Source organism: Cydia fagiglandana, chromosome 3, assembly GCF_963556715.1.
Source record: "Cydia fagiglandana chromosome 3, ilCydFagi1.1, whole genome shotgun sequence".
NCBI classification, from domain to species: Eukaryota; Metazoa; Arthropoda; class Insecta; order Lepidoptera; family Tortricidae; genus Cydia; species Cydia fagiglandana.
In genome coordinates, this window is record NC_085934.1 from 3,940,085 (window position 1) to 3,964,797 (window position 24,713).

Consider the following 24,713-nt stretch of genomic DNA (forward strand, 5'->3'; position numbering starts at 1 on the left):
CAAACCGGCTCACGCTGCAAGTGGCACCACACCTTTATCCTGATTTACAACCTCTATAAACCTGATTAATATCCTAATACCATTTTTTTCCTTTTAGAGAGCAACGAAAGTGGTCACACCAATCGGAGCCGATCATTTTTCAAAAAAGAAAGTGATATTAAATCCTTTGACAGAAGATAGATAAGAATGATAAGCTCGTAAAGACAACGAGTGGTTTGAATTAGCAAAATGCCTACATAATTAATTAAAAATGACTAATTCAATTAAATTTCGTTTCAAAGTTTTTGTTTCTAATGAAAATCCATAGGGTATGCATGTAATTCCCAAACTTTTATACACACTATACATATTATATTGTTATTATATTGTTTTTTTTATACTTTTATACAGAGCTATCATCCTAAAAAATATATCTAACTACTGAACCTGTTCACGAAATTTCACGATGGTTGGTGGAGAAATGCGAGTAGAGGATAACATCTGACGGCCTACCGCGAACCACGTTCGACGTGTTGCCTTTCTGTCGCACTTGTAAATTCGTGCGTAAGTGTGACAGGTAGTCAACACGTCGAAAGTGGTTCGCGGTAGGCCCTCTGGTCCGGGCATACGAAAGCAGTTTGCCCGCGTCAAAACGGAGACCTTCGCTGAACTCCGGTCGAAAATAGGTCGAGTCCCCATGTTCCTCTCTCTTTTAATTTGTGATTTGAACTATTTATTTCTCTAGTCTCGAAAATCCCGTGAAATTTCCCAGCAGACCGGGAAAATCACCGTCGAATCTGTGTTCCCCTGCTTAACATCTATAAAATGTACATCAATCATTTGAATATCTTAATTATTGAGCATACTATTATTTAGCGTTAAACACTAAAATTATTATAAACCGAAAACAAAATTAGCATAACCGTAATTTATTTACCAATTTCTAATGAGATTGTTCGTATTTCGCCGAAGAAATCAAATTAATTTTCTCTAATTTCGGTAGCCAGTTATGCCTAATTATGCAGATTGATTATTTAAAACCTAGGCAATGCTGAGAAAGCTGGGCCACTTAAGATACTACATATATCAAACAAGTTATGATTAATGAAATTTGATGAATATTAAATAGATGCTTAATATTAGATATAGATATCTAATATTAAGCTAGATGATTATTATCATAGATGATTTATCCTCAATATAAGTATCTAGTTTTATATACATATACCAATTTAAGGAAGACTAGGAAGAGCCGTACCTCTGAACTCTGCACACTTTTATTTAAAAAGAGGCGCCAACACACATCTGTATAAGTATAATTCTCAAACTGAATAAAGGATTTTTATGGATTATTTATTATATATATGTACCGCTGCCGATAATTAGGTACCATCGTCAGTAAAGTCCTATGGCATACGATTCCATACAATGTCCGAGTGAATACAATATATTTTCACCTCAGCAGCTCGAACAAAAAACAGTGAGCAAAATGCGATTTTGCTCACTGAGTCATTTTGTCTCACGCAGTGAGCAAAATCGCATTTTGCTCACTGAGAGTGTCTCACTCAGTGAGCAAAATGCGATTTTGTTCACTTAGGGAGACAAAATTACATTCAAGTGACCTTTATAGTCAAATGTCATTTCAACATGCGGGGTCTAATACAAGTTCGATATACTTGGGTTCTATTATCTCTGTCCCTCTAGGTATGTTCTCACTGCTTAGGGTAAAAAAAATTGTGTACTACACGAGATCAAAGTTATTTACATCTCGTGCGCTTTTGAATCCCTTACTACGCTCAAGATTCTAAATTAGATTCACTCGCTACGCTCGTGAATCTATTATAGAATCTTTCGCTTGCACGGTACTCAAAATAAGCACTCGAAGAAATATCAAACTTTGATCTCTTGTTGTACAAATAACTATTGTGTAACAAGAGAACAAAGTTCAATATTTCTTCGTGTTTTCAATATTAGAGTAGCAAAAATTCTATAATAGACTCACGAGCGTAGAAAGTTAATCTAATTTAGAATTTTAAGCGTAGCAAAATCGAATTTTGCTCACTGTTTTGCTGCGAAGTACGAGTAGTTCGAGCTGCTGAGATGACAATTTCTAATAGAAGGGGGCTGCGCAATCTAATATGGGATCCCGTACCGTAGTCATATTTATTCTATAGATTAAATAAAGCGCACAGGCACTTTAATTTTAAAACTAATTTGTTAAAAGTATCTATACGAGAAAATCTTTCATAGATAGACCTAGTTCCACAGTCAGCTTTATTGGCTTATACCCATTATAAGTATAGGTAGATGATAGACATCGTAGAAATAATTTTATAAAATAGTCCAATACCGATGATGGTATACGTGCTTGACACTTATTTATTATACATTTTCTTCCGTCCGTTAATCTTTTAGCATTGATATAAAACTCAATTAAAGAAACAGGATCATATACGGCAATAAACAACCATATCCGGTCAACTGTTCATATTAATAAACAGTTATAGAAAAAACAAACTTAAAACTGGAAGTGGCAAAATTTGGAACTAACATTATCATTTTACAATCTTCGTACGATCTTATGGATAACAGCGCCGCCATGAACGGCAAATGTAAGTTTGTAACATAACCTATAAATTAAGATTAATGCCATTAGCAAATTAGTGATATTAATTTAGAAATGTGCGAATTAATATTTGACAGTTATTAAAATTGTGAAAATGTAATTCTTCATTTAAGGATTTTAATGGTGTTTGTAGGGTGTTGATAATGAATGAAGTGTTAAATATTTATACACATATATAATTATTATAATGGTTCTGTCCAAAAAATAAGCTCACCTATTTGAACACTAACACCATTATTTATTTGAGAAAGTCGTATGATTATTTAGGTACTAAGGTCTTTCTTTGGATGAACCACATTTTATAAAAAATATAAAATCGTAATTTAATCATAAACATAATTTTATCAAACTAGTTCATTGCTAAATTATGAATACAGTTCATTGCTAAATTATAATTAATGAATACAGTTCTAAAAACTTGTCAACATGCCTATTATATTTTATTGTTAAAAAAGGAAAAAGAAACAAAAAGGTTTCTGACAGCGGTGGGATTCGAACCCACGCCCTTTCGGACTGGTGCCTAAAACCAGCGCCTTAGACCACTCGGCCACGCTGCCTCTGTACGGAGCAGGCGAAATAGTCGTACCAGTTAAGGCGTAGAGGTTATGTGACGTCATCATCAGTTCTAAAAATAGAATGAATGTAAAATATTTCTCAAATTGCACATAGCAATCGAGATTGGCAGCAAATCAATTGCATTACACTATAATATAGTGTAATGCATGAATGATGAATGCGAACATGAATTTCGCTGACGTATATAGTGACTATATACGTCAGCGAAATTCATGTTACTTCATTAATAGGTACAACAATATGTATGTATGAAAGGCATGTCTGCGATATTTTAGTAGCAACAATTTATCTATTTTAATATTTGCTCGTACAGTTTCTGGAAGTAAGAAAGCTTTGAACGTTGTTGTGAAATTATGAATTAATTTCGATGATGTGTAGCGACATCTAGTTATATTTCTTAGAACTAATCTTATTAAGAAACCGAGTAGGTTAAAATAAAGTTTGGACGAGTCAATATTTTTACACAACCTGGCGCAAAAGCGATTAGGAGACACATATTTTTGTAGTACCTAAGTAATATTTTGCCATAATAAGCTATAAAAGGTTTCGTATTGTCTGTGGTGGTCAGAAATCGCGAGTGTGATGTGATCATAATCATATCTTTTACTTCAATCATTTAGCTTTTACTTACTGAACATACTACATATATATGTACGAGTACATGTGTACCTACATATAAGTGTTGTGTTCCTGTCGGGAAGCCAGAGTTCAACGAGGGTGCGGAGTGTTAGGGTCAGTAACGTGCATGTAACACCTTTGGAGTTTCAAGCGGCCATAGGCTACAAAGACTGCTTACATCAGACGGGCCGTATGCTAGTTTGCCACCGACTTACTATGCAAAAAGTACAACTCTGCTTTATGCAGCCAAGCTTTCTAATAGTCCAAAACTGACCATAATAGCTTCTTACCAACGGCCTCAGTTAAACAGTAGACCTATAAAAGGCACAGAATAAATAATAGTACCAGGTACAGAAGGTTCACTCGCTAACAAAACGCGTCGTCGTATTAGTACGACCGATATGACCGCAAGGTTCCGGTCCGTAGCGGTGCGCGGCAACCACTACTGCTAGACACCAAAACTGGTGTGGCCGCATGCACTTGTAGTGTGAAGTGAAGTGAGCCACGCCTGAAAAAGGGTAAATAAAATAAAACAACGCATTGTTCATAATGACCTGTATATTAAGTGTAAAGGAGCATTATTTACAAGGTGGACAATAATTATGCCTACCGTATCCTAGGCGTTATTTTATTAGTTTACGTTCCACGATATGAACAGTAGAAGTAAAAGCATTCGATGTAGGTAACGTTTCCTTTTTAGAATCCGTCAAAGCTAACATAGCCAAAGTGTGGAAATGCCAGCAGAAACGACAAATTCCTATCAAAATATGACGCTTCCACACTGTCGCTATAAAATTGGTGCAGTGTTAGCCTAGTCGGATTCTAACAAAAATAGCTTATATATAGAATAAATGCTTAATAATACAAATATTGAAGTCATAATATAAAAACTTGTCCACACTAAGATGACTTTAGGCCTCCTTGTATATTTAGTTATAAAGCACCCACAATAAAGTAGACTAATAGTTAGAGAGTATCAAAGTAGTAGTATCTAGTAGAATTAGTAGAGGAAGTAGTAGATAGAAGTGAAGTACTTATAGAAAGATAGATATAGTTGACGAAACCTATTGTGGATGTATAATTTATAGGCACTGTGCATATTTTGGCAAAGGTACATAACATGTTTGTTCAGTGTCAATCAAATAATTTGTGTGTTTTGAATTCGATTTTTGTATTATTAATGTCGCAAGTTTTAAATATAATATCGTATTGTAACTTGGATTACACGTTTTTTTCCTTACATCTTTTTCCATGTGGTATGTCTTATGTCGTCTGTATACAGTATACACTCGTCGAGAGACCCCGAGACAGGCCGAGAACGAGTCTACCGAACCGCGAGACGAGAAGGGAACAGGATGTACTTACTGTTCCCTTCTCGTCTCGCGGTTCTCCGATTGGATCGGAGCGGTGCCGAGACTCGACGGAAGGCTCTCGACGAGTGTTTACAGCCGACATTACAAAAGACGTAAATGTACTTAAGTGTTGGTATTCTTCTAGTCTAGTCGATTGCTATTAATACTTCTACTGTTCACGAATCAAACTTCAATCGTTCTGTACTAATAGAACCAGATGCCGGCTGTACACATCGAGAGACAGGCCGAGAACGAGTAGGTATGTACATACTGCTCCCTTCTCGTCTCGCTCTTCTTCGATTGGGTCGAAGCGATGCGGAGATTCTCGGCGCGAGGTTCTCGACGTGTGTGTACAGCTGGCATTAGAAATTGTAACATGAATCTACAGTAAAATGGATGGAAATAATTTCATCCATTTTAATTTTATTGTTTCATATTTATTATACTTTACTTAATAAGCGGGGTTTTCAAATTTATGTATTATGTTCGTCCTCTATTTATTAAGTAAAGTAATTTGTTGGAAAGGGCTGTACATATGATCGGCAAGCGTTGTGGTACTATTTCAAACAAACTTTATCCTAGGTTGTGACTTTGCTGTCGTAACTATGGTGTTTATATATGCATTGTCATGATTATGTATTTGCGGCATAACTTTCCTGTAAAAATACTTCGCATTGTAACATTTACGATTTTATCAAAATTTCATTCCTAGGAAATATTGATAAAGTCATCTCCATTCAGTTTTCAATTTAAGAGACATTAATTTGTGTCTACACAATTTAAAAGTTAAATTTTTAGAATCGCAACATGTCTCTTAATGTGGTTATTTCAACTCTCAATAATTAATATACTTGTTAAGGACCGTTAGGTTAGATGTATTTAAATATTTACCGCTTTAGCCATACTATATTTTATTGTAGTATAATTATTTATGTATAAATTACTCAGTTTAAGTCTAAAAGAATTTACAATTACAATGTACAAATCCTTATACACTAATTGCCTCTTACGTGAATGCTAATTTAGATGTCCAAGTTCCAGTAAAGTTATTGTACGGTAGGTTTAATTGTATTTGTTTTTTTTAAACATGTTTTGATTTGTAGTACCTACCTAGTTAGTAATATTTGCTAATATGTGGCGTATCTCATTTATTGTAGTAGCATTAGAAAATGCCAAGTCTTAGGCTCATCGACGCCGCAGTTAACTATTGTGGAGTAACACTGTGCAACAGTAGACAAGGAACTAGGTAAGTCACCTAATGTTACCACAAAAGTTAAGTGCGGTGTGGATGCACCTTTAGCACATTTAAAAAACTGGACACATATAGTTTAAGCATCTATATTAGTATTCAAATAAGTGGCCTAAGAGAGCTCTGGCTCGCTACTGCTTATTGTATAATATGGATCCGATAGGAATGTTTGGGATTTCTCAAATAATTGCTCTTCTTGGAGTAAACTGCGACTGTTTGGTTCATTCTTATATGTTTTTACCTTAAGTCCGTAGGGAAAAATAATAACATTAGCAAATTAGATGTTTACATATACATATGTATACGTGAATACACGGTGGCTTAAAAATAACTCCATTCCTGTTGCCAGGGAGGTTTTGGGAATATACTGAGCAACTTTTACTATGGGACAAACCCCGAAATCACGAAATAAACTTTACCCTCTCATAGAAAATGGACCAGCCAAAATGTATGAAACAGCCAAATTCATTTTTCGCGATTATGGGGCTGCGACCATAGTAAAAGTTGCTCAGTATAATCCCAAAACCTCTCTGGCGACGGGAATGCAGCTATTTTTCGCCACCCTGCATATTTACACATAAATAGGTAGCTATTACTGTTTTTTCCTGGGCGTAGGTTTTAAGTCTTAATAAAAACTATTTTTTGTTGTAGGTAAATTGCATTTGTGTTTCTTCCTTATTTCATACTTACAAATAAAAAGTAAGAAATATATTCATAATTAATGTTCAATAATAAGGTAAGTTTATATATTTATGCAGTTTACAACAAGAAAATATTTGGTTATCAACAACTACGATCCTAATGAAATGTCCAATACGTGCTTAATTTCCCGAATATTTATACATTCATATGTCATTAAAGTTAGTTACACCAATTTAAATAAAATACCAAATATTTAATTTACTAAACACAGTGGTTCACCATCTATTGAATCCTTACAAAACATTAATTTAGTTTTATTTTATAACAGTCATAAAACACATGCTTTAATTTACGCTAAATAAATTAATTGACTCATTGATTATTTGATAAATTAAAATTCATTTGGAGCCAAGCGCGCGTAACTATTTTAAATAAATTATTGAAGATGGCACAAGTGTTTAACTGAAGGAAAATCACAAATTAGTAGAATTAAAAATATATATTTCGTTGCACAACCTAATATCAGATTAACTGTTAAAACTCCGTCACTTTGACAGGTGTCACGCTTTTAGTTAAAACTAAATGCATCAGACCAAATTGGATGGTATTCTGCAATATCAAAGTAGATAATAGAAAAAACAAATAAAGACTAAATAAAGAAATTATATTGTATAATTGAAAAACATCAGTTCATAGCCAAAGTGACAAAATGTATTCGTCTTGAAATGCATACAGTCAGCAAAAATAACGTCTAAAATAAAAAATGTACTGGCAAAATTAATAAGTTAAATATAAAATTTATTCAAGTTGTTGAAATAATCTTGTTTGTTTGTTTAGTGATTTATATATCATTTACTCACTGTATACATTTAATTCAATTGCTTATGCTAAAATATAATATTAATATTATTCGAAACCCCAATTGCTAAAGTGCAAAAAATAAAAGAATATTTACCCAAAATATTACAGTAACCTAAATACAAAAAAACACCAAAAAGTACATAACATCAATATTTTGAAAGCCTCAATTTTAAAATTACAGCCAATATTAAATAAATATTTTTCAAAAATTTCGATGGTATATTTCATGGAAGCGATATGTAATAAGAATTCATTTAAACGTACACATAATAACCGATATGATCTATTTACCTACACAATTATATTACACATACATCATAGACGAACAATGGACGTATCCATAGACATTTTTGAGATTTTTATAGTATGTAGAGTAAATCTACGCGTAGTTAGGCAATATACAGTTGAAGAGGAAGCGAATGGCACATTATTTTACAGACAACTCTATAGGTACAAGATCTCAAATTCACCAACTACAGAATGATATCAAACACTCAACCACATTGGTCTCAGTACTTGAAGTTGGAAAACAATTTAAATTTTGCCTCAAAGTGATCGTTTCACAATTTCGTCCTACACTATTTTTCTACTTGATTCATACACTCAAGTACAATCGTGTCATATTTTTTCCAAAAAAAAAGCGTCGATTTGATGTTTTATTGGTTTACAGAACAATTTTAGCCACGTTAACAAAAGAGCTACGAACAGAAGGAATTCAAAATTTTGTAAATGGAATGACCGGCCAAGCGGCTATTACACCCACTGTCCACAATTAATTACCCACATTATGAGTTTACTTTTCCTTTTAGATAGTTTTTATAAGGGTACGATTCAATCGCTCACTTATGCCAATACTCTCGGGTGGACATTTCCCAAGTTTTCTATACATGTCCAGTTACATATCGATTTACAACGTACCTACAAGTTGTAAAATCAAGAATCCGATGCCAATACATGCGGAAATCTGTTTCTAATAAACCGATTTTAAAGCCGACCACTGACTAACAGTCCGCCGGACGATATCGGCCGGCAGTTGTTCGGAACTGTCAAATTTTTGTTCTCTCTGTTAGTCAGTGTTCGGCTTAAAAGGTGTATTACGAATATATTACTCGTACTTCCTACGTTCATATATACCTCTCGATTGGAAGTTAAGAGAGTGAGTGAGATAAGTGCGCGATTCCATCGTTCACCATCACTTTGCTGTATCAATTAATTGTAGAGTGGTAGCCAGTATGGGTCGGTCCGTCGACTAGTAAACACGTGGCAGGGTTTGTTCTGTGTGGTCTCACGCGTAGAACTCCCGGTTGTTCTGGCCCTTGCCGTAGGAGGCGGCGGCGGGGCTCCGCTTGGGCTCGTCGAGCGCGTACGAGCCCTCGTCCTTCTTGCGCATGCGGTATACTATGAACATCACCACTAGGATCGCGCAGAGGAGGCCGACTACAGCGCCGCCGATTACAGCTGGAATTAGAAAAAACAAGATGTTAAGATAAGATAAAAAAATAGTTTATTCAAGTAGGCATATTACAATGCGCTTATGAACGTCAAATAAACCTTTAGTTAGTAAAAAGTTGTGAGATAGGATAAGGAATGAGTATATAAGAGGTAGCCTGAAAGCTGCACCCATTACAGAAAAAGTAAGGGCAAATCGCCTAGCGTGGTACGTGCATGTGACGCGGAGGAATGAAAGTCATGTGACGAGAAATATATTACGAATTAATGTGAAGGGAAGTACGAGGAAAGGAAAACCGAGGAAAAGGTGGTTGGACTGTGTGAGAGATGATATGAAACAAGGGATTGCAGAACCGGAACTGTTTAAAAGAACCGGGATTTTCGGTACCAGGCAAAAATGGAACTGGGATTTCCTGATATTTCCGGCACTTTCGGGACTGCCTTAAAAAATAGTTTTATCTCAATTTTCAGGAAAAAAAGCGGGTTATTCCTACTAGTTACCACCAAGTTGTTACCAGTGGTAACTACTGGGAATTTTTTTCCACCCTTTACCACTGGTAACTACTGGGAAAAATAATTCCCAGTAGTTGCCTCCAACTCGGTTTGGTGGTAACTACTGGGAATTTATATTCTCAGTAGTTACCACTGGTAAAAGGTGGGAATTTTTCCCCAGTAGTTACCACCAAAATTTTGTAAAATTTAAATACTTATAAAAAGGCAAAAGGGCTTAATATTTTAACTGGCATGGCCCATTAGGAAAACATAATACTGACCGGCAAGAATGCCCGGCTGCGCGAAGAAGCTGGTGGCGCGGTCCTCCGCCTTGGCGTTCATGATGAACACCACGTTGTCCTGCGGCCGCGACTCGGCGCCCACGTTGGTGCCCGAGGGGTCCTGGTCCTGGAATGTCACAATAACGAGGTTAATATTCATATTAAAATATATTTTGACTTGCTTTTCTTCGTGTCATCTTCCTTAGGGCTAAAAAAGACGGCACGCGAACCCGCATGCGATTTCAGTTACATTACGGACTGTGGATTACGTCCAATTCAACCGACCAATCAAAACCCGCAATGGTATGAAACTAGGGTTCTCGCATCGTCTAAATCAGCACTTAATAATGATGGCGTGATTTAAAGTGACATTCCATTTCCAACTGCAGCTGCAATACTGTTCATTTTCTATGGAAATTGACAATGACAGCAACGCGTTTCCATAGTAAAATGAACAGTATTGCAGCTGCAGTTGGAAATGGAATGTCACTCTTATGTGGCGTGAGTTAGATGTGTAAACTTGATCGAGGCTCATCAGCCACGTTGGTGAGCTATCTTTTATACCTTTTTTTTTTTTTTTTTTTTTTTTTTTTTTTTTTTTTTTTTTTTTTTTTTTTTTTTTTTATCTATAATGTCTATTTTACCAGTGAATATTACTTCTTTGACGTGTTAATTACGTCGATAAAATCCAGTCTTGCTCATCTTCTCACAAACTCATCAAGCAACCACTTGATGAGGGAAACCTCCTTTTTGCATGTTAAAAAATGGGAACCGATCTTATAACAAATCCACTGTCTTATAGAAAGTATAATTGTACTTTCGTTGCAGACGATACTCCTGATGATGACTGGTATCCACACCAAATTGCATTCTGTTGTGCTTTGCAAATCTGTACCTGGATTTGCCGGAACGTAGGTACTCGTAGGAGTAGCAGATATTTCGGGCATCATAGAAGGTAGAATGTGCCGGGGTTGATATCCTTGTTGTTGATTTGCTGATCTTAGTTGATAAGGAAAACATTGAGAACGGTGCTTCGCAGACATGTTTGGTAACAGAATTCCTGGTATACTTACCGTGCCCGGGTTGGCGTCCTCGCTGGAGATGCTGATGGGATCCTGGTCGGGGCGCGAGGGCTGCTCCTCCCCCGCGCCGCGCGGGGTGTCCGCGCCGGGCCCTGGCTTCTCGTCGAGCACACGAGCTGGAAATCGTATACAACTTACGTCAGAATTCGTTTTTTTTTTCACAATTATGGCCTGGATGCGAGTCCTTTATGCCAAGTCTTTATTTTACTTTTGTTCGAACACTCATTTAGCTAGAATTCGAGTCAGAAATCGTTTTTGATCAATGCTAAGACGCTAGTCACGAAATAGCTCCTTTGAATGAAACCGATTCAGAACTTTGCATATGTGAAACCTTCTCATCTTTACTAATGCTATTAGAAATATAGAAAATTTTAGGGTATTCTTTTCAATGAGTATGTAGGTACTTACACTTTTTCATTTGGTTCCACGTTTTGTATGCAGATGATAATGTTAGTTGTGACTGTTATTATATTTACTAACCTTAGATTATTTTTGTAAAGCCATTCAGGTTTTATTGGGTTGATGATGACACTTAAAATATTGCCTTAAGGATTATGCAAATTAGTCATTACTCTTTTAGTTGTTAATGATGTCATATTTTGATTCATAGGATTTTCAACTATAACCTTGTTCTTTAGGAGGTTAAATACCTACAGGATTAATCTATGCTGAATATTTCCTGTTTCTTCTTACACTGTTAAATATAGGTAAAAATATTAAAGTAACTAAACGTGTAACTTTTTTGTTATGACATTATCATAGACTAACAAATGAAAATTTAGATTAAGAGATAAGAAAAATAGACGATATTTCGGATGACGAAGACTTACATCCCAGGTTCCGGAGTTTAGAGGAAAGGATAGTCACCGAAAGCACACATGAAGGTAAAGATCAAACATCTAATTACAAGATACGATGAACAGGCTCTAAACTAATGGATGAGATCAGATGATTCGGGCTATATAACCGGTACATGCGAATGGGATGATTTAAATTTAAATAATTTAACTGCATGATGACATCGATCCATGCAAAGAAAAAAAGATGTAAAATTTTGCGAGCACTCCACTTACCGGTGCACTAGGTCCGCTTAAAACTCTACATTTAATTCATTAATAAACACAATTTAATTAATACGTTATTAAACGTCAGTCGTCTCGCGAGTTTAGAAGGAAACTGAGTTTAGCAAATAGTTGATAATTGTGTGTCAATTGTATTATAATGTTAATTCAAGGTCAGTCGCCAGATAGTCGATGACACGGCTTCTGTTAGTAGGACAATATAAAAATTAAGTAGGTATTGTTTTCATTCATAATTTGAGTCTCTCCATGTCTTTCTCATTGTTGTTTGTTGCATTATTTCTAGACCTACATGTGTCTACTATTGCGTTTCTCAGATGGAATATGCAATAATTTTCCAACGCTTTTGTGTCATTTAGCTAAAATAGATGTTTACATAATATTATTTTTTCAAGTAGAACATTGTTTTACATGTTTATGTAAGTATACTCTCTTAGGGGTCAAAATTATTTTAGTTACATCAGTCCCGGCAATAACTTTTTCAACGTTAAAAGTGTATGTTTCTCTTTTGATTAAACGATTTTTAATTGTCTCAACAAAACAATTTTAACCCTTGTATCAAATTAAATTATTGAGCTTAAAATGAGAAGTGGTTTGAATTGTTACATCTGATGATTATAATTAATTGTATTAGATCATTCGTTTAATTTATTACTTTTTACTTATATTTACGTCCATTCTATGGACTATTCTTGAATGCACTTACTAAATGTTTGCGTATGCAGATAGTTAATTAAAATAGAGGTGAACATTTTCAAATCATGGATACCGAAGTCAATCCACTTCCCAATCATAGAACTAGCATAATCACGCTAAACCTATTTATATAAATACATATTAATTCATCTTCTTTTGATTCTTTCTTGAGAACTTCGTCCGTAGTACATTTTGCTCAAGAAATCTTCTTCAATCGGAAATTTCCCAAAAGGAGCATTAAATAGCGTGATTGCGCAAGTTCATATCCAATAAACTACGCAAAATAAACACATGCAAGCGCTACTCACGATCTACATAATCTGGCGCTACAGTTTCCGGTACTATCGGCGTTTCTGTGGTGGTTGTGGTGGTGGGGATGGTTCTCGGGACGTAGTCCTCGTCATCGGTCAGTGTGAGCCGGCTGTCACCTGAGCCGCGGCCGTCCTCGTCGTCCGGTCCGGGTCCGGGTCCCCAGCCGGAGCCGGATGACTCGTCGATCTCTAGCCCCGAGCCGTCATCGTCTATGAACAGGTCCCGGTCGGAGGCGAGCGGCTCGTGGTCGTGGAGCGTGTCGGCTTCTGCGACAGGTACCTGGAATTTGAGAATTTATGGTTTAATATCACCCATCATCATAGGCCTTCAGTCTATTGCAGACTAAACAAATAGTGTCAGGCGGGTGAAACGCCGGGGTGGGCCAAATTCTCCCCCTCTCTTGCCAGGAGTGGGGAAAGGAGCGGCGAGTGCCACACACTGTGCATAAACGTATTCCCACTCCGTCGAAAAAAAAAAGGGCAACAACGTTTTTCACGGCTGTATAAGCCAATACGGGAGCGGCAACCACGACCGCAAAACAACACTACAGCTTATAAAACAAAGTTTCCCGCCGCATTTGTCTGTTGTGTTTGTATGTTCGCGATAAACTAAAAACTACTGAACGGATTTGCATTCGGTTTTCACCTATCAATGGAGTAATTCTTGAGAAAGGTTTAGGTGTATAATTTGTTAAGGTTTTGTGTAACCCGTGCGAAGCCGGGGCGAATCGCTTGTAATATAATAAAGACAATAGAAAATAGAAGAGGAGTACTAATAGGACATCTGCTACGACACGACCTCTTTCTTAAGAACATCATAGAATGAAAAATAGAAGGAAAGAGAAGAAGAAGAAGGTCGAGAAAAAAATATTTCAACCAAATAAAAGAAAAGATTCAGGCCGTGTTAAGGAGTTGGATGATGAGGACCGGACGAGTTGGAGATTACTCCACCGACAAGAGCACAGCTCTTAAATATAAAGAAGATGATGCTTTAATGTGGCAAAAAGGTGTAACTATGATCTGGTCATACAGTAAGACTAAGGTAAAATTGCATGGCCTCAATAAGCAATATGTTAGTTTAATCTCTATAGGTAAGATGAACTGATCTGATCTGATGGTAGTTCGGGGGATCCGCAGTTTGGAGCTGGCGTAAGCTAGGAAGACCCTGGAGGAATTAATTAGGTTCCTGTTTCTTGTGCAGGAGGATTAAACTTATTTTGGGCCGTCCAGATGCTTTAGTAAGATCTGGACGTGTAAAGTCTAGAACTCTGGATGAGAGTACCATAAAACTTAGGGAATTCTTAAGCATTTGTTCATCTAATCTAATGCAATTGATGGTGTAATACTAATAATGAAAAAACTGCGATAATAAATACCCTCTAGACTAGAATTTGAAAATGTAAGACTGTAGGAATGTGTAAATTTTGCATTCAAACTATCTAACATTGTATCCAGCGTCCATGGATTGCAACAGCTGATTGGGCGTCCCATTTCATGTATTCTGAATATAATCCTGTGTAGTCAGAAAATGCCAACTTTGGAACAACCGAACCGATTATACGTCATGAGACCGTTATTCAACCATATTACTACGATCCATATGGAAATAAACGCAAATTACGTTCCATATTGAATTAATCTAATCAGGTCATCAAAGATTTAAATACCGCAAGATTTTATCCAAACTAACAAGATTTGATCTCAATTTCAGTTACCTAGGTCACACATTAATATAACTGTAATGTCTGTAATATGGCAATTAGCCACTTTCAGTGTTTTGCAGTACTTACCTAACATATTGGTTTATTTACTGCAACATAAATGCTTGTGTCAGCGCAACCTGTATACATATATAATATAGGCAGCTTTTTAGCTAATATACTCGTACGTTTTTATTCGCGAAAAAAAATGTACCATCCCATAGAAAATGGTCCAGCCAAAATGTATCAAACAGCCAAATTTTTATTTTGCGATTTCGGGGTTGGTCCCACAGTAAACGTTGCTCAGTATAATCCCAAAACCACCCTGGTAACGGGAGTGCAGTTATTTTTTAGCCACCTTGTAGATCTAGGTAGACGTCAAATACGCCCTTATCAATGACGTCACAATTTCCAATGCCAGCACTGCACTTTTACGTCACTCGTTCTGCGACAAACTCTGCAGTAAAACATAGATACATCCAGAAGATTCTAGAACACCCTCATTACTTATTCTATTTCTATTCACAGTCCGTCACATGAATAACCCAGCATGTCATCTTTAATGAGAGCAGACGACCTAATTTCTTCCCCTATTGACATTAAAATTTCACTGACCTCAATTTTATTGCAAAGAAACTACAATTTCCACTGAAGTTGCACTAGAATACTAGAAAGTTGGATAAAATAGAACACTAATAACTAATAACACAGGGTGACTGTATACGTCATCAATGAATGAGTCCAGTCATGAATGGCTCATTGGTAACACACAAAAATACTCACCTAGGCGCTTCAGTGCAAGATAAAACAGATTTTTTTTAAATATTAGGCCAGATTACGAGTATATGTTTAATTTTGGGATAATTCCGTGTTGTGGCAGTGGTTGTGGGTCGGTTAGCACGAGTTGTGTGTACCCGCGGATCGATAGGCCGAGCGGCGCGGGGGGAGGGCCGGGCTCCTAGCCGGTCGCCGGGATACGGACCTATGGAGGCTTGAGAGGAAAATGTTTCCGAGTTTTCCCGGTAGAGCGCGCTGTAATTAATTTTAATAATCGGACTTTTAGTTTAAATCTTTTTACTTATTTCATATATTCTACGATGATGTAAGAGATAAATTATCTATTTGTGGTAAAGTTTGTAATATGTATTTTCGGGACATTTATTTGTAACGTAAAATATTGTTTATATTTAAATACAATAAGGATATACATAGTTGTAGAAATACAATACCTATCTCAATTAAAAATGAGGCAATTAATACTGCAAGAAAGCAAGAAATATAATAAATAAATAATTCTACATTATGAAATGAACACAGAATTTTTAAATCGACGTACAAAATATGATTACACGAACGTAAAAAATAAATCTTTGATTCAATACATTTCACCATTTACAGAAAAACGCATAAAATATTTAGACCGTTCCAAATTACAGGAAAGCATATTACTTGGTAAACAAAAATACATTGCCAGTAATGAAAGTAGCCATTTTGAGATCGTCGATGGGTTCGATCGAGTATTCCCGAGTGTAAACGGAAATGTTATTTATTTTTATTACCCACTGACCTCCAAGGGTCTTACTATACCTAAAGGTGCATTACATGGTAAAGGTAGGCATACCTTGTGTATATGTACGCTAGACATCAGAATTCAGAAATGACAGTAACAGACACTGGTCTCGTATTCTCTAGTGTATATTAGGTACATAAGTAATATAGGTACATATGTACCTATATTAGGTACATATACTGTGCCTAATATACCTATACACTATGTAGGTTTTTTTTAGCATTAGAAAAAGCATTAGGTACATTTTTGCGGTTGACTTATTTTCAAAAAGAATTTTTCAATAAAAAAGTTACGTAAGTATCGGTAACACTAAATTAAACATACCATTATTAGCACACCAATTTGTCTTTCGCAAAACATACGTATTTAGGTTATTTAAGTACCCATTTATTACGTGTTTGTATATATAGTTTTTATATAGTCTGCAGAGCGTTAACACCCTATCTCGTTCACAAAGCGGATGCCCAACGAATGTATCAAAGCCGTGTCAAACAAGTTAAACCGATAAGCTGCTAAATTGGATAGGTTAGTGTTTTAGTGTTGTATATTGTGTAAGTCTACCACCATACCATCAAACACGTTAAAATCGATAACTACAATAGGGTGGCCCGACAATATGTGGACAAAACATTTTTACTGCTGCAATAGTTTTCTCAAACGTGTGAACATAAAAGTCATATTTTAATAGTTATATTATAAGTAGTTAAGTTTAATAGTCTAGTTATTTATAACTAGCTGTTGCCCGCGACTTCGTCCGCGTGGAATCTTATCTTCAACATTTTACATCTTTAGTACCTATAATTTTCATATCTAAGCAATGTTGAAAGTAAGTACTTTTCTTTTTTAGCAAGTTGTATGAAGTTTTAAGTCAAGTGGATTTTGATGTTGGTTAATTGCTGAAATTACTTTTCTTGTATTCTCATAACCTATGCCCTTATACAAAGATTCAAGTTCCGCATTCCGCACTCACAAAATATCTGATCTCCATACAAACTTTCAACCCCTTTCTCACCACCTTAGGGGATGATTTTCAAAAATGCTTGAATTAGTTTTCATGTTTTTTAATTTATTACCTTTTTTTCCAAAAAGTTAAAGTTCCTAGCTTAAAATTAAATTTACACCCCAAGACGAACTTTCATCCCCTTTTTAGCCCACTTAGGGATTGAATTTCCAAAAACGTTGCAATTACTTTTTTTTGTAATCGGCTTTTATGTCTTTCTAAGAAGTTTCAAAGCATTTGTAATGGATTCAAACTTTGAAACCCTTTTTAACCCTGTTAAGGGATGAATTTTACAAAACGCTGAAATCACTTTTATTGTCTTCTAATAATATCCCCAAATACAAAGATTCAAGTCCCGCGCTCGAAAAAATGTTTGATATCCATACAAACTTTCAACCCCTTTTTCACCACCTTAGGGGATGAATTTTCAAAAACGCTGAAATAAGATTTCTTGTATTTTAATTTAAAACGTTTTTACAAAGTTTCAAGTTCCTAGTTTCAAATAAAATTTGCACCTGAAGACGAACTTTCATCCCCTTTTTAACCCCCCTAGGGGCTGAATTTCCAAGAACGATGCAATTACTTTTTTTGTAATCGGCTATTATGCCTTTCTAAGAATTTTCAAAGCATTTGTAATGGATTCATACTTTGAAACCCTTTTTAACCCTGTTAGGGGATGAATTTTACAAAACGCTGAAATCACTTTTATTGTCTTCTAATAATATCCCCAAATACAAAGATTCAAGTCCCGCGCTCGAAAAAATGTTTGATATCCATACAAACTTTCAACCCCTTTTTCACCACCTTAGGGGATGAATTTTCAAAAACGCTGAAATAAGATTTCTTGTATTTTAATTTAAAACGTTTTTACAAAGTTTCAAGTTCCTTGCTTAAAATAAAATTTGCACCCGCAGACGAACTTCCACCCCTTTTTATCCCCCTTAGGGGTTGAAATTCCAAAAACGTTGCAATCACTTTTTTTTGTAATCGGCTATTATGCCTTTCTAAGAAGTTTCAAAACCATTTATATTGGATTCAAAGTTTCAACCCCTTTTTAACCGTTAGGGGATGAATTTTACAAAACGCTGAAATTACTTTTCCTGTCTTCTAATAATATCCCTAAATACAAAGATTCAAGTGTACAAGAGAAGATTACTCGTACCTATCATGCGTCTCGCCGGACCATAAATGTACGGAGAAGTACAGTCACCTGCAATAATATGTTACACAACGAAGGCCGCAAAAATAGGTGACACGATCTTATTTGCAGATCCATAAAGGCTCCTCTTCACGTTGGGCTAACGCCAACGCCAACGAGGGACGCAGCCATGCGGTAGAATGAGATAGCAATATCACTTGCTCCCTCTGACGTATAAATGCGTCCCTCGTTGGCGTTGGCGTTGGCCCAACGTGAAGAGGAGCCTTAAGAGCGTATCACATATTTTTGCGGCCTTTTATTGCAGGTAGTGTACGAGCGAAAAGGAAGTTTTGTACAATACAATTGAACATATCCTTTTACAACCACAATATTTGTTTTTTTTTTACTATTTTGCCGCTTTGTTGTTACTCGTATTGAGTATGTTCGTTTAATGTAAATAACGTCATTCCTCGCAAAATGATCAATAAAACATAATTTGTCTTCTACATAAGACAATTATTTTCAAAACACTATGTTAATCTAAAACGAATTAATTAGGTACTAATTACTAGGTACGCATTCTATCAGCATTACGCCAATTCGTCTGACAAATGGCACCGGCGAGCGGTCGCGACGTGTGGGCCCGCCTTTATCGCCGTTGGACCGTGTCGCGGGGGCTTAATTGCGTTATTGATAGTACGGCGGGCAGAATTGATATTCAGCTAATAGTGTAGGTACATGATGTAGCTTATCTTGTATTGTTGAAGTAGTTTGTCAATCCAAGTAAACAGTGTAGGTATTGATTGCTGCCTTTAAGAGTTTTAGATTTAAATAAGTTAAGTAAATAGTCGTTGACAAACAATATGAAAGTCGCTGTCGCTAGAGATCTCATACTATTATCACTGTGATCTGATATCACTATTGTGCTGTCAAATTTTTGTGAATTGTGACGCACATTTATGACGTACTTCTTCTCATTAGCATATTGTATCAAGTGCTATCGAGACCTTTCTAATGAGCCTAAACTCGATGTGTTTGTGTTTTTCTATCGAAGATACATTTTTTTTAAAGTTCAATATTCTCAAACAATCCTTAACTTAATTACTGCCATAATACTTACCATTGCCCACACTGTTAATAAACTGTACATCGGTGGACCTTACATCTTTTGTTATAAGGTCCACCGATGTACAGTTAGGAATGTAAAAAACCATGCTCCTTACTCTTATACCTTTAAACGAGCAATTCTTGTATATTTATTTATTTATATGTACAATTGTACATATATATATATATTTCGCGGATCTCAGAAATGGCTCTAACGATTTCGATGAAATTTGATAGGTATATGGAAGTTTTCGGGGGCGGAAAATCGATCTAACTAGGTTTTATCTCAGGGAAAACGCGCATTTTTGAGTTTTTATACATTTTCCGAGCAAAGCTCGGACTCCCAGATATTTTATGATTAATTGTGTCGACTCTACAATTCAATTACTATAATATCAATGCGCACTGAGAGAAAAATCATTAGTAAACTAAACCAGGAATTAAAAAAAACAGTTCTGTACTAGGGGAAAAAATGAAGTTTAGTAATAATTATAGACGTTTCACTATTTCTGTAAAGTTTATGTATTTCTACAAACAGCTCAGTAATCCTAAATCTAATTTCAACAAACAGATAATAGAAATTGCAAGAACTAATAGAAATTGCAATAGTCAATTTGTTCCTATTAGTTGACTCTCCTTGTCCCCGGATTAAGTTTATTTTTGTAATTCTAAGTGTGTTTTTGTTATCCTTTTCTCTCAGTGCGACTTAAGCCCCTTTTTATACAGCATGACGCATTATAATTGCAGGTTGCATTTATGCCTCAAGCTCGTGCAGAATGTGGTTACACAAAGGTTAATTATTAAGTAAAGGGCGCACTAATAAAACATCCTTACGGCTCCTCGGTTTAAAAGCGAGAGCAAGTGTCACAGTGGGTAGAAAATAAACAGTAGTCATTCGTTTTATGGAAGCGATTCTAGCTTTTTAGTTTGAAGACCGCCCAAAGCTCATATGGAAGCTTCTAGGATTAAGTTAAGACCACCTGTTGTTAACCTTGTAATAATTGATTTTCTGTATTGTTTCTTATATTTAAATGTACTGAAATATCTTAGTCTAAGTCTTAGTCTAATAAGTCTATTCACCATTCCAATTGGAAGTCCAAATAATATAAGTGTAATGTGTAATTATATTAATTAATAAATGAGTAAGAGTAATCGAGCATACATCCATCGTTCTCAATGTTTCATGTTCATAAAAAAGTAGTATCATAAGTTATTTATGGCAGTGACTATAATATGTGACTTTCCACGGGTAAAGGTACCTCACGGCGGCCCGCATTAGTATTGGAGCGTCATTAGTAATAGCCTAAGCGCTACACTAAACAGCAACCTTTACCGTGGAACGTCACATATTTGCACTATTTAGTGATATAAATTAAGTATTATGGTAAATTTACACACACAAATTTAATGATATACTACAATTATAACATTTGTATTTAAATAATAAGGTAACCTACTGTTAAATTATCGGAACGCCTTGTCGCGCCGGTGTTTGAGAACGGTCGTTAGCACGGTAATTGCCTCTCGCGCCAATTAGGCACAACGTATTGCCCGTTAAAAACCGTTGCACTAACTCATCTCAGCCGCTAAGTGTCGCAGCCGGTATACGAGTAACATACTTTTTGCGAATGCATTGTTGGTGATTTAGACAGCAAAAAGCTTGGTCCTGATATAGTAAGAGTAACTCGTCACTTCTACTCCTTGTATTAATGAATAATCAGTGATCTTCACTCTCATTTAGACATTGACGATAGGACCAAAGCAAAGAAGCAAGGCAAAAAGCTAATTTTATATGAGTTTATTTCCTGTTCTTAATGAAAATCACACATCGAATCTATTCCAGTATGCACCAAAACTGCGTGCAACGATTTAATGAATGATAGTCTGTAAATTGGCAGTAATTCTAAAATCAGTCTTTTAGTACTGTTTTGCTAAAAAGGTACTATGGTCCGGTATTTTCTAGATGCCATGTTTTTTCAAGTCGAATGGTTACTTAATGGCTTCAGAGTAATTGTGGGAACGAATTGAAGGATTTTAGCAATTACTCTTTAGTTTAACGATAATTTATACGTTATAGAGCGGTTGCTGGTTATTCTAGTGATGAAAGAATATATTTGCGTCGTTTAATTGAGTAGACCAGGTAGACTTACTGATAAAATCTAGTTAATATAGTTTATTCGACAAACGACGAAAAGGCCGGTCGGACCGGTTGTGTGCCTCTTAAACTAATAGACGTTAATATCGTATCGCTGTGACATCTTATAAGCATTGCTCGAATTGGGCCGTATGCGTATGTCTCTTAATCGTTATCGCTCTTTGTTTTTCTTTATTTTCCTCGGCTTAAGCACCCAATTTTCCATGCGTTGTTTCCTAAAGGCACAAAAAGTAACACAAAGCCTTAGTTACTCTTAAATATGCAATGAATTTTGAAGGCAACTGCTTAAAATGTACAAAGTTTAATGGAAATCCACGTTAAGGGAATATTAAGGTATAATGGGGTGACATCGGAGTGAATAAATATAGGGGCAATGCAAACACGTTCACAAGGTAAAGTGAACCTTTAATGGGTTACGCAAGGTGTGTTTTAGATTGTTTCGTTTGTGTATAGTTGGAGCAACAAAGGCTGGGGATAGGTGATCGCCTTAGTTTTGAGGTGAAATGCACTTTACGAAGAACGTTTGCGTTTGGAAGTTGGGAGTTTAAGACAAAGCGATTTAGTAAGTACCTAGTTGTTTGGTGGCTATTTACTTAACGTTCAAAAATTCAAAGAAAGAACGATTCAATAATTTATTTACATAAAACACAGTTATAAGAAGGTGTTACAAAATAAAATATTTCTGTGCTATAGAATGTACCATCAGCTGGATATATTTTTTTAAGAAAAAAATACATTTTGGTACAAGCTTTTATCCCTGACTGCACTTTTCTGCCCACAGGCAACTAATACTCATACAGACAATTCTAAAAACGCCAAACACAAGTTAAAAAAGCAAAGTATAACTTATCCATTAGACTCATAAAGATTTAAAAACTAAATCAACAATTCAACAGAATATTTATATAGATAGCCCTCTGCACCATCGTCGACACAATTATTTGACAATCTATAACCCTTATTGCAAAGAGATACGGTCTACCAATGGTCAATCATCATCATCATAACTTAAGAGCTTTGCTCTTGTCGGTGGAGCAATGGTCAATGTCAACAGTATTTTATACAGATAGCCCACTGCACCATTGTCACCAGAATTAACTGACGATCTATAACCCTTATTGCAAAGAGATACGGTCTACCAATGGTCAATGTCAACAGTATTTTACATAGATAGCCTACTGCACCATTGTCACCAGAATTAACTGACAATCTATAACCCTTATTGCAAAGAGATACGGTCTACTAATGGTCAATGAACTGCGCTGGTGTTAGTACATGCTCTACACGACCTATTTCAGTGTTAACATCTAGGCCAGACCGGGATTGATGTAATAACAAGCGCCAGTAATCGATTAACCGCTCTGTTAGCTTTGTGAGAGGATACACTGATAGATACTAAGTGCTTTTTATTATAAACTAGCGACCCGCCCCGGCTTCGTACGGGTTAACAAATTATAACCTAAACCTTCCTCAAGAATCCTAATGCGAATTCCTTATGCGCACTGCCAAGGAATGGAATTCCTTGCCGGCGTCTATATTTCCGTGTTCTTATAACCCGGCAACCTTCAAATCAAGAGTGAACAGGCACCTTCTGGGCGAGCTCGCTCCATCGTAGGCCACGTCTACGCCTCGGCTAGTCTGTGGCCATGAGTAAGCCCATTCATAATAATAAAAAAAAAGAATCACTCTATTGATAGGTGAAAACCGCATGAAAATCCGTCCAGTAGTTTTGGAGTTTATCGCGAACATACAAACAAACAAATAGACAGACGCGGCGGGGGACTTTGTTTTATAAGGTGTAGTTGCTAATATGACTAGTCATTTAGTAAAGGATAAAAATATCTTATACCGGAATGTGAATACGAAAGTTTGCCTGCTCCTTAGTAGGTAATAATAATGTTTCTGCAAATTCTCCAAATGATTTTTGTTCCGTGTGTGATGTTTCCTCAATGTCTCTTGGAGTTATCAAAGCAATATTTTATATTTATTGTTTTAAATCATTTCCTATAATATACCGGGTGTGGCCTGTAACACGAGCAAATAATTAAAACATAGATTGTACTCCTCAAACGGGGACACTTTTGTTCAACAACTTTTAAAAATTATGAAGTATTTAGACTCCCTATTTTTCATACAAAATAAATATTATCTTCAATGTACGCCATCGCCACGCCATATCATTGTGATTGACGTTGCTTGTCACGCCTTAAACATAGCAAAGTCTTAGTTACTCTTAAATATGCAATGAATTTTGAAGGCAACTGCTTAAAATGTACAAAGTTTAATGGAAATCCACGTTAAGGGAATATTAAGGTATAATGGGGTGACATCGGAGTGAATAAATATAGGGGCAATGCAAACACGTTCACAAGGTAAAGTGAACCTTTAATGGGTTACGCAAGGTGTGTTTTAGATTGTTTCGTTTGTGTATAGTTGGAGCAACAAAGGCTGGGGATAGGTGATCGCCTTAGTTTTGAGGTGAAATGCACTTTACGAAGAACGTTTGCGTTTGGAAGTTGGGAGTTTAAGACAAAGCGATTTAGTAAGTACCTAGTTGTTTGGTGGCTATTTACTTAACGTTCAAAAATTCAAAGAAAGAACGATTCAATAATTTATTTACATAAAACACAGTTATAAGAAGGTGTTACAAAATAAAATATTTCTGTGCTATAGAATGTACCATCAGCTGTATATATTTTTTTAAGAAAAAAATACATTTTGGTACAAGCTTTTATCCCTGACTGCACTTT

At 35.9% G+C, this 24,713-nt stretch overlaps 1 protein-coding gene and 1 non-coding gene across 3 annotated transcripts in view; both read right to left on the minus strand.

Moving 5' to 3' along the window:
* Positions 1-3,082: 3,082 nt before the first annotated feature.
* On the minus strand, positions 3,083-3,162 carry Trnal-uag (transfer RNA leucine (anticodon UAG)). The gene has a single exon. It is a non-coding gene; the product is annotated as a tRNA-Leu (tRNA).
* A 1,177-nt stretch (positions 3,163-4,339) lies between these two features.
* LOC134679907 (syndecan) overlaps positions 4,340-24,713 on the minus strand; it is a 572,242-nt gene continuing 551,868 nt past the window's right edge. The window contains exons 2-5 of one of the 2 annotated variants that reach the window (XM_063538847.1): positions 13,291-13,573; positions 11,199-11,323; positions 10,126-10,252; positions 4,340-9,361 (exon numbers count right to left, since the gene is read on the minus strand). In XM_063538847.1, coding sequence (XP_063394917.1) covers positions 9,189-9,361; positions 10,126-10,252; positions 11,199-11,323; positions 13,291-13,573 — 708 coding nt within the window. In that variant the 3' untranslated portion in view covers positions 4,340-9,188. Of the gene's footprint in view, positions 9,362-10,125; positions 10,253-11,198; positions 11,324-12,280; positions 12,598-13,290; positions 13,574-24,713 lie in introns of those variants that run through there. The other variant, XM_063538848.1, reaches the window with a different exon arrangement.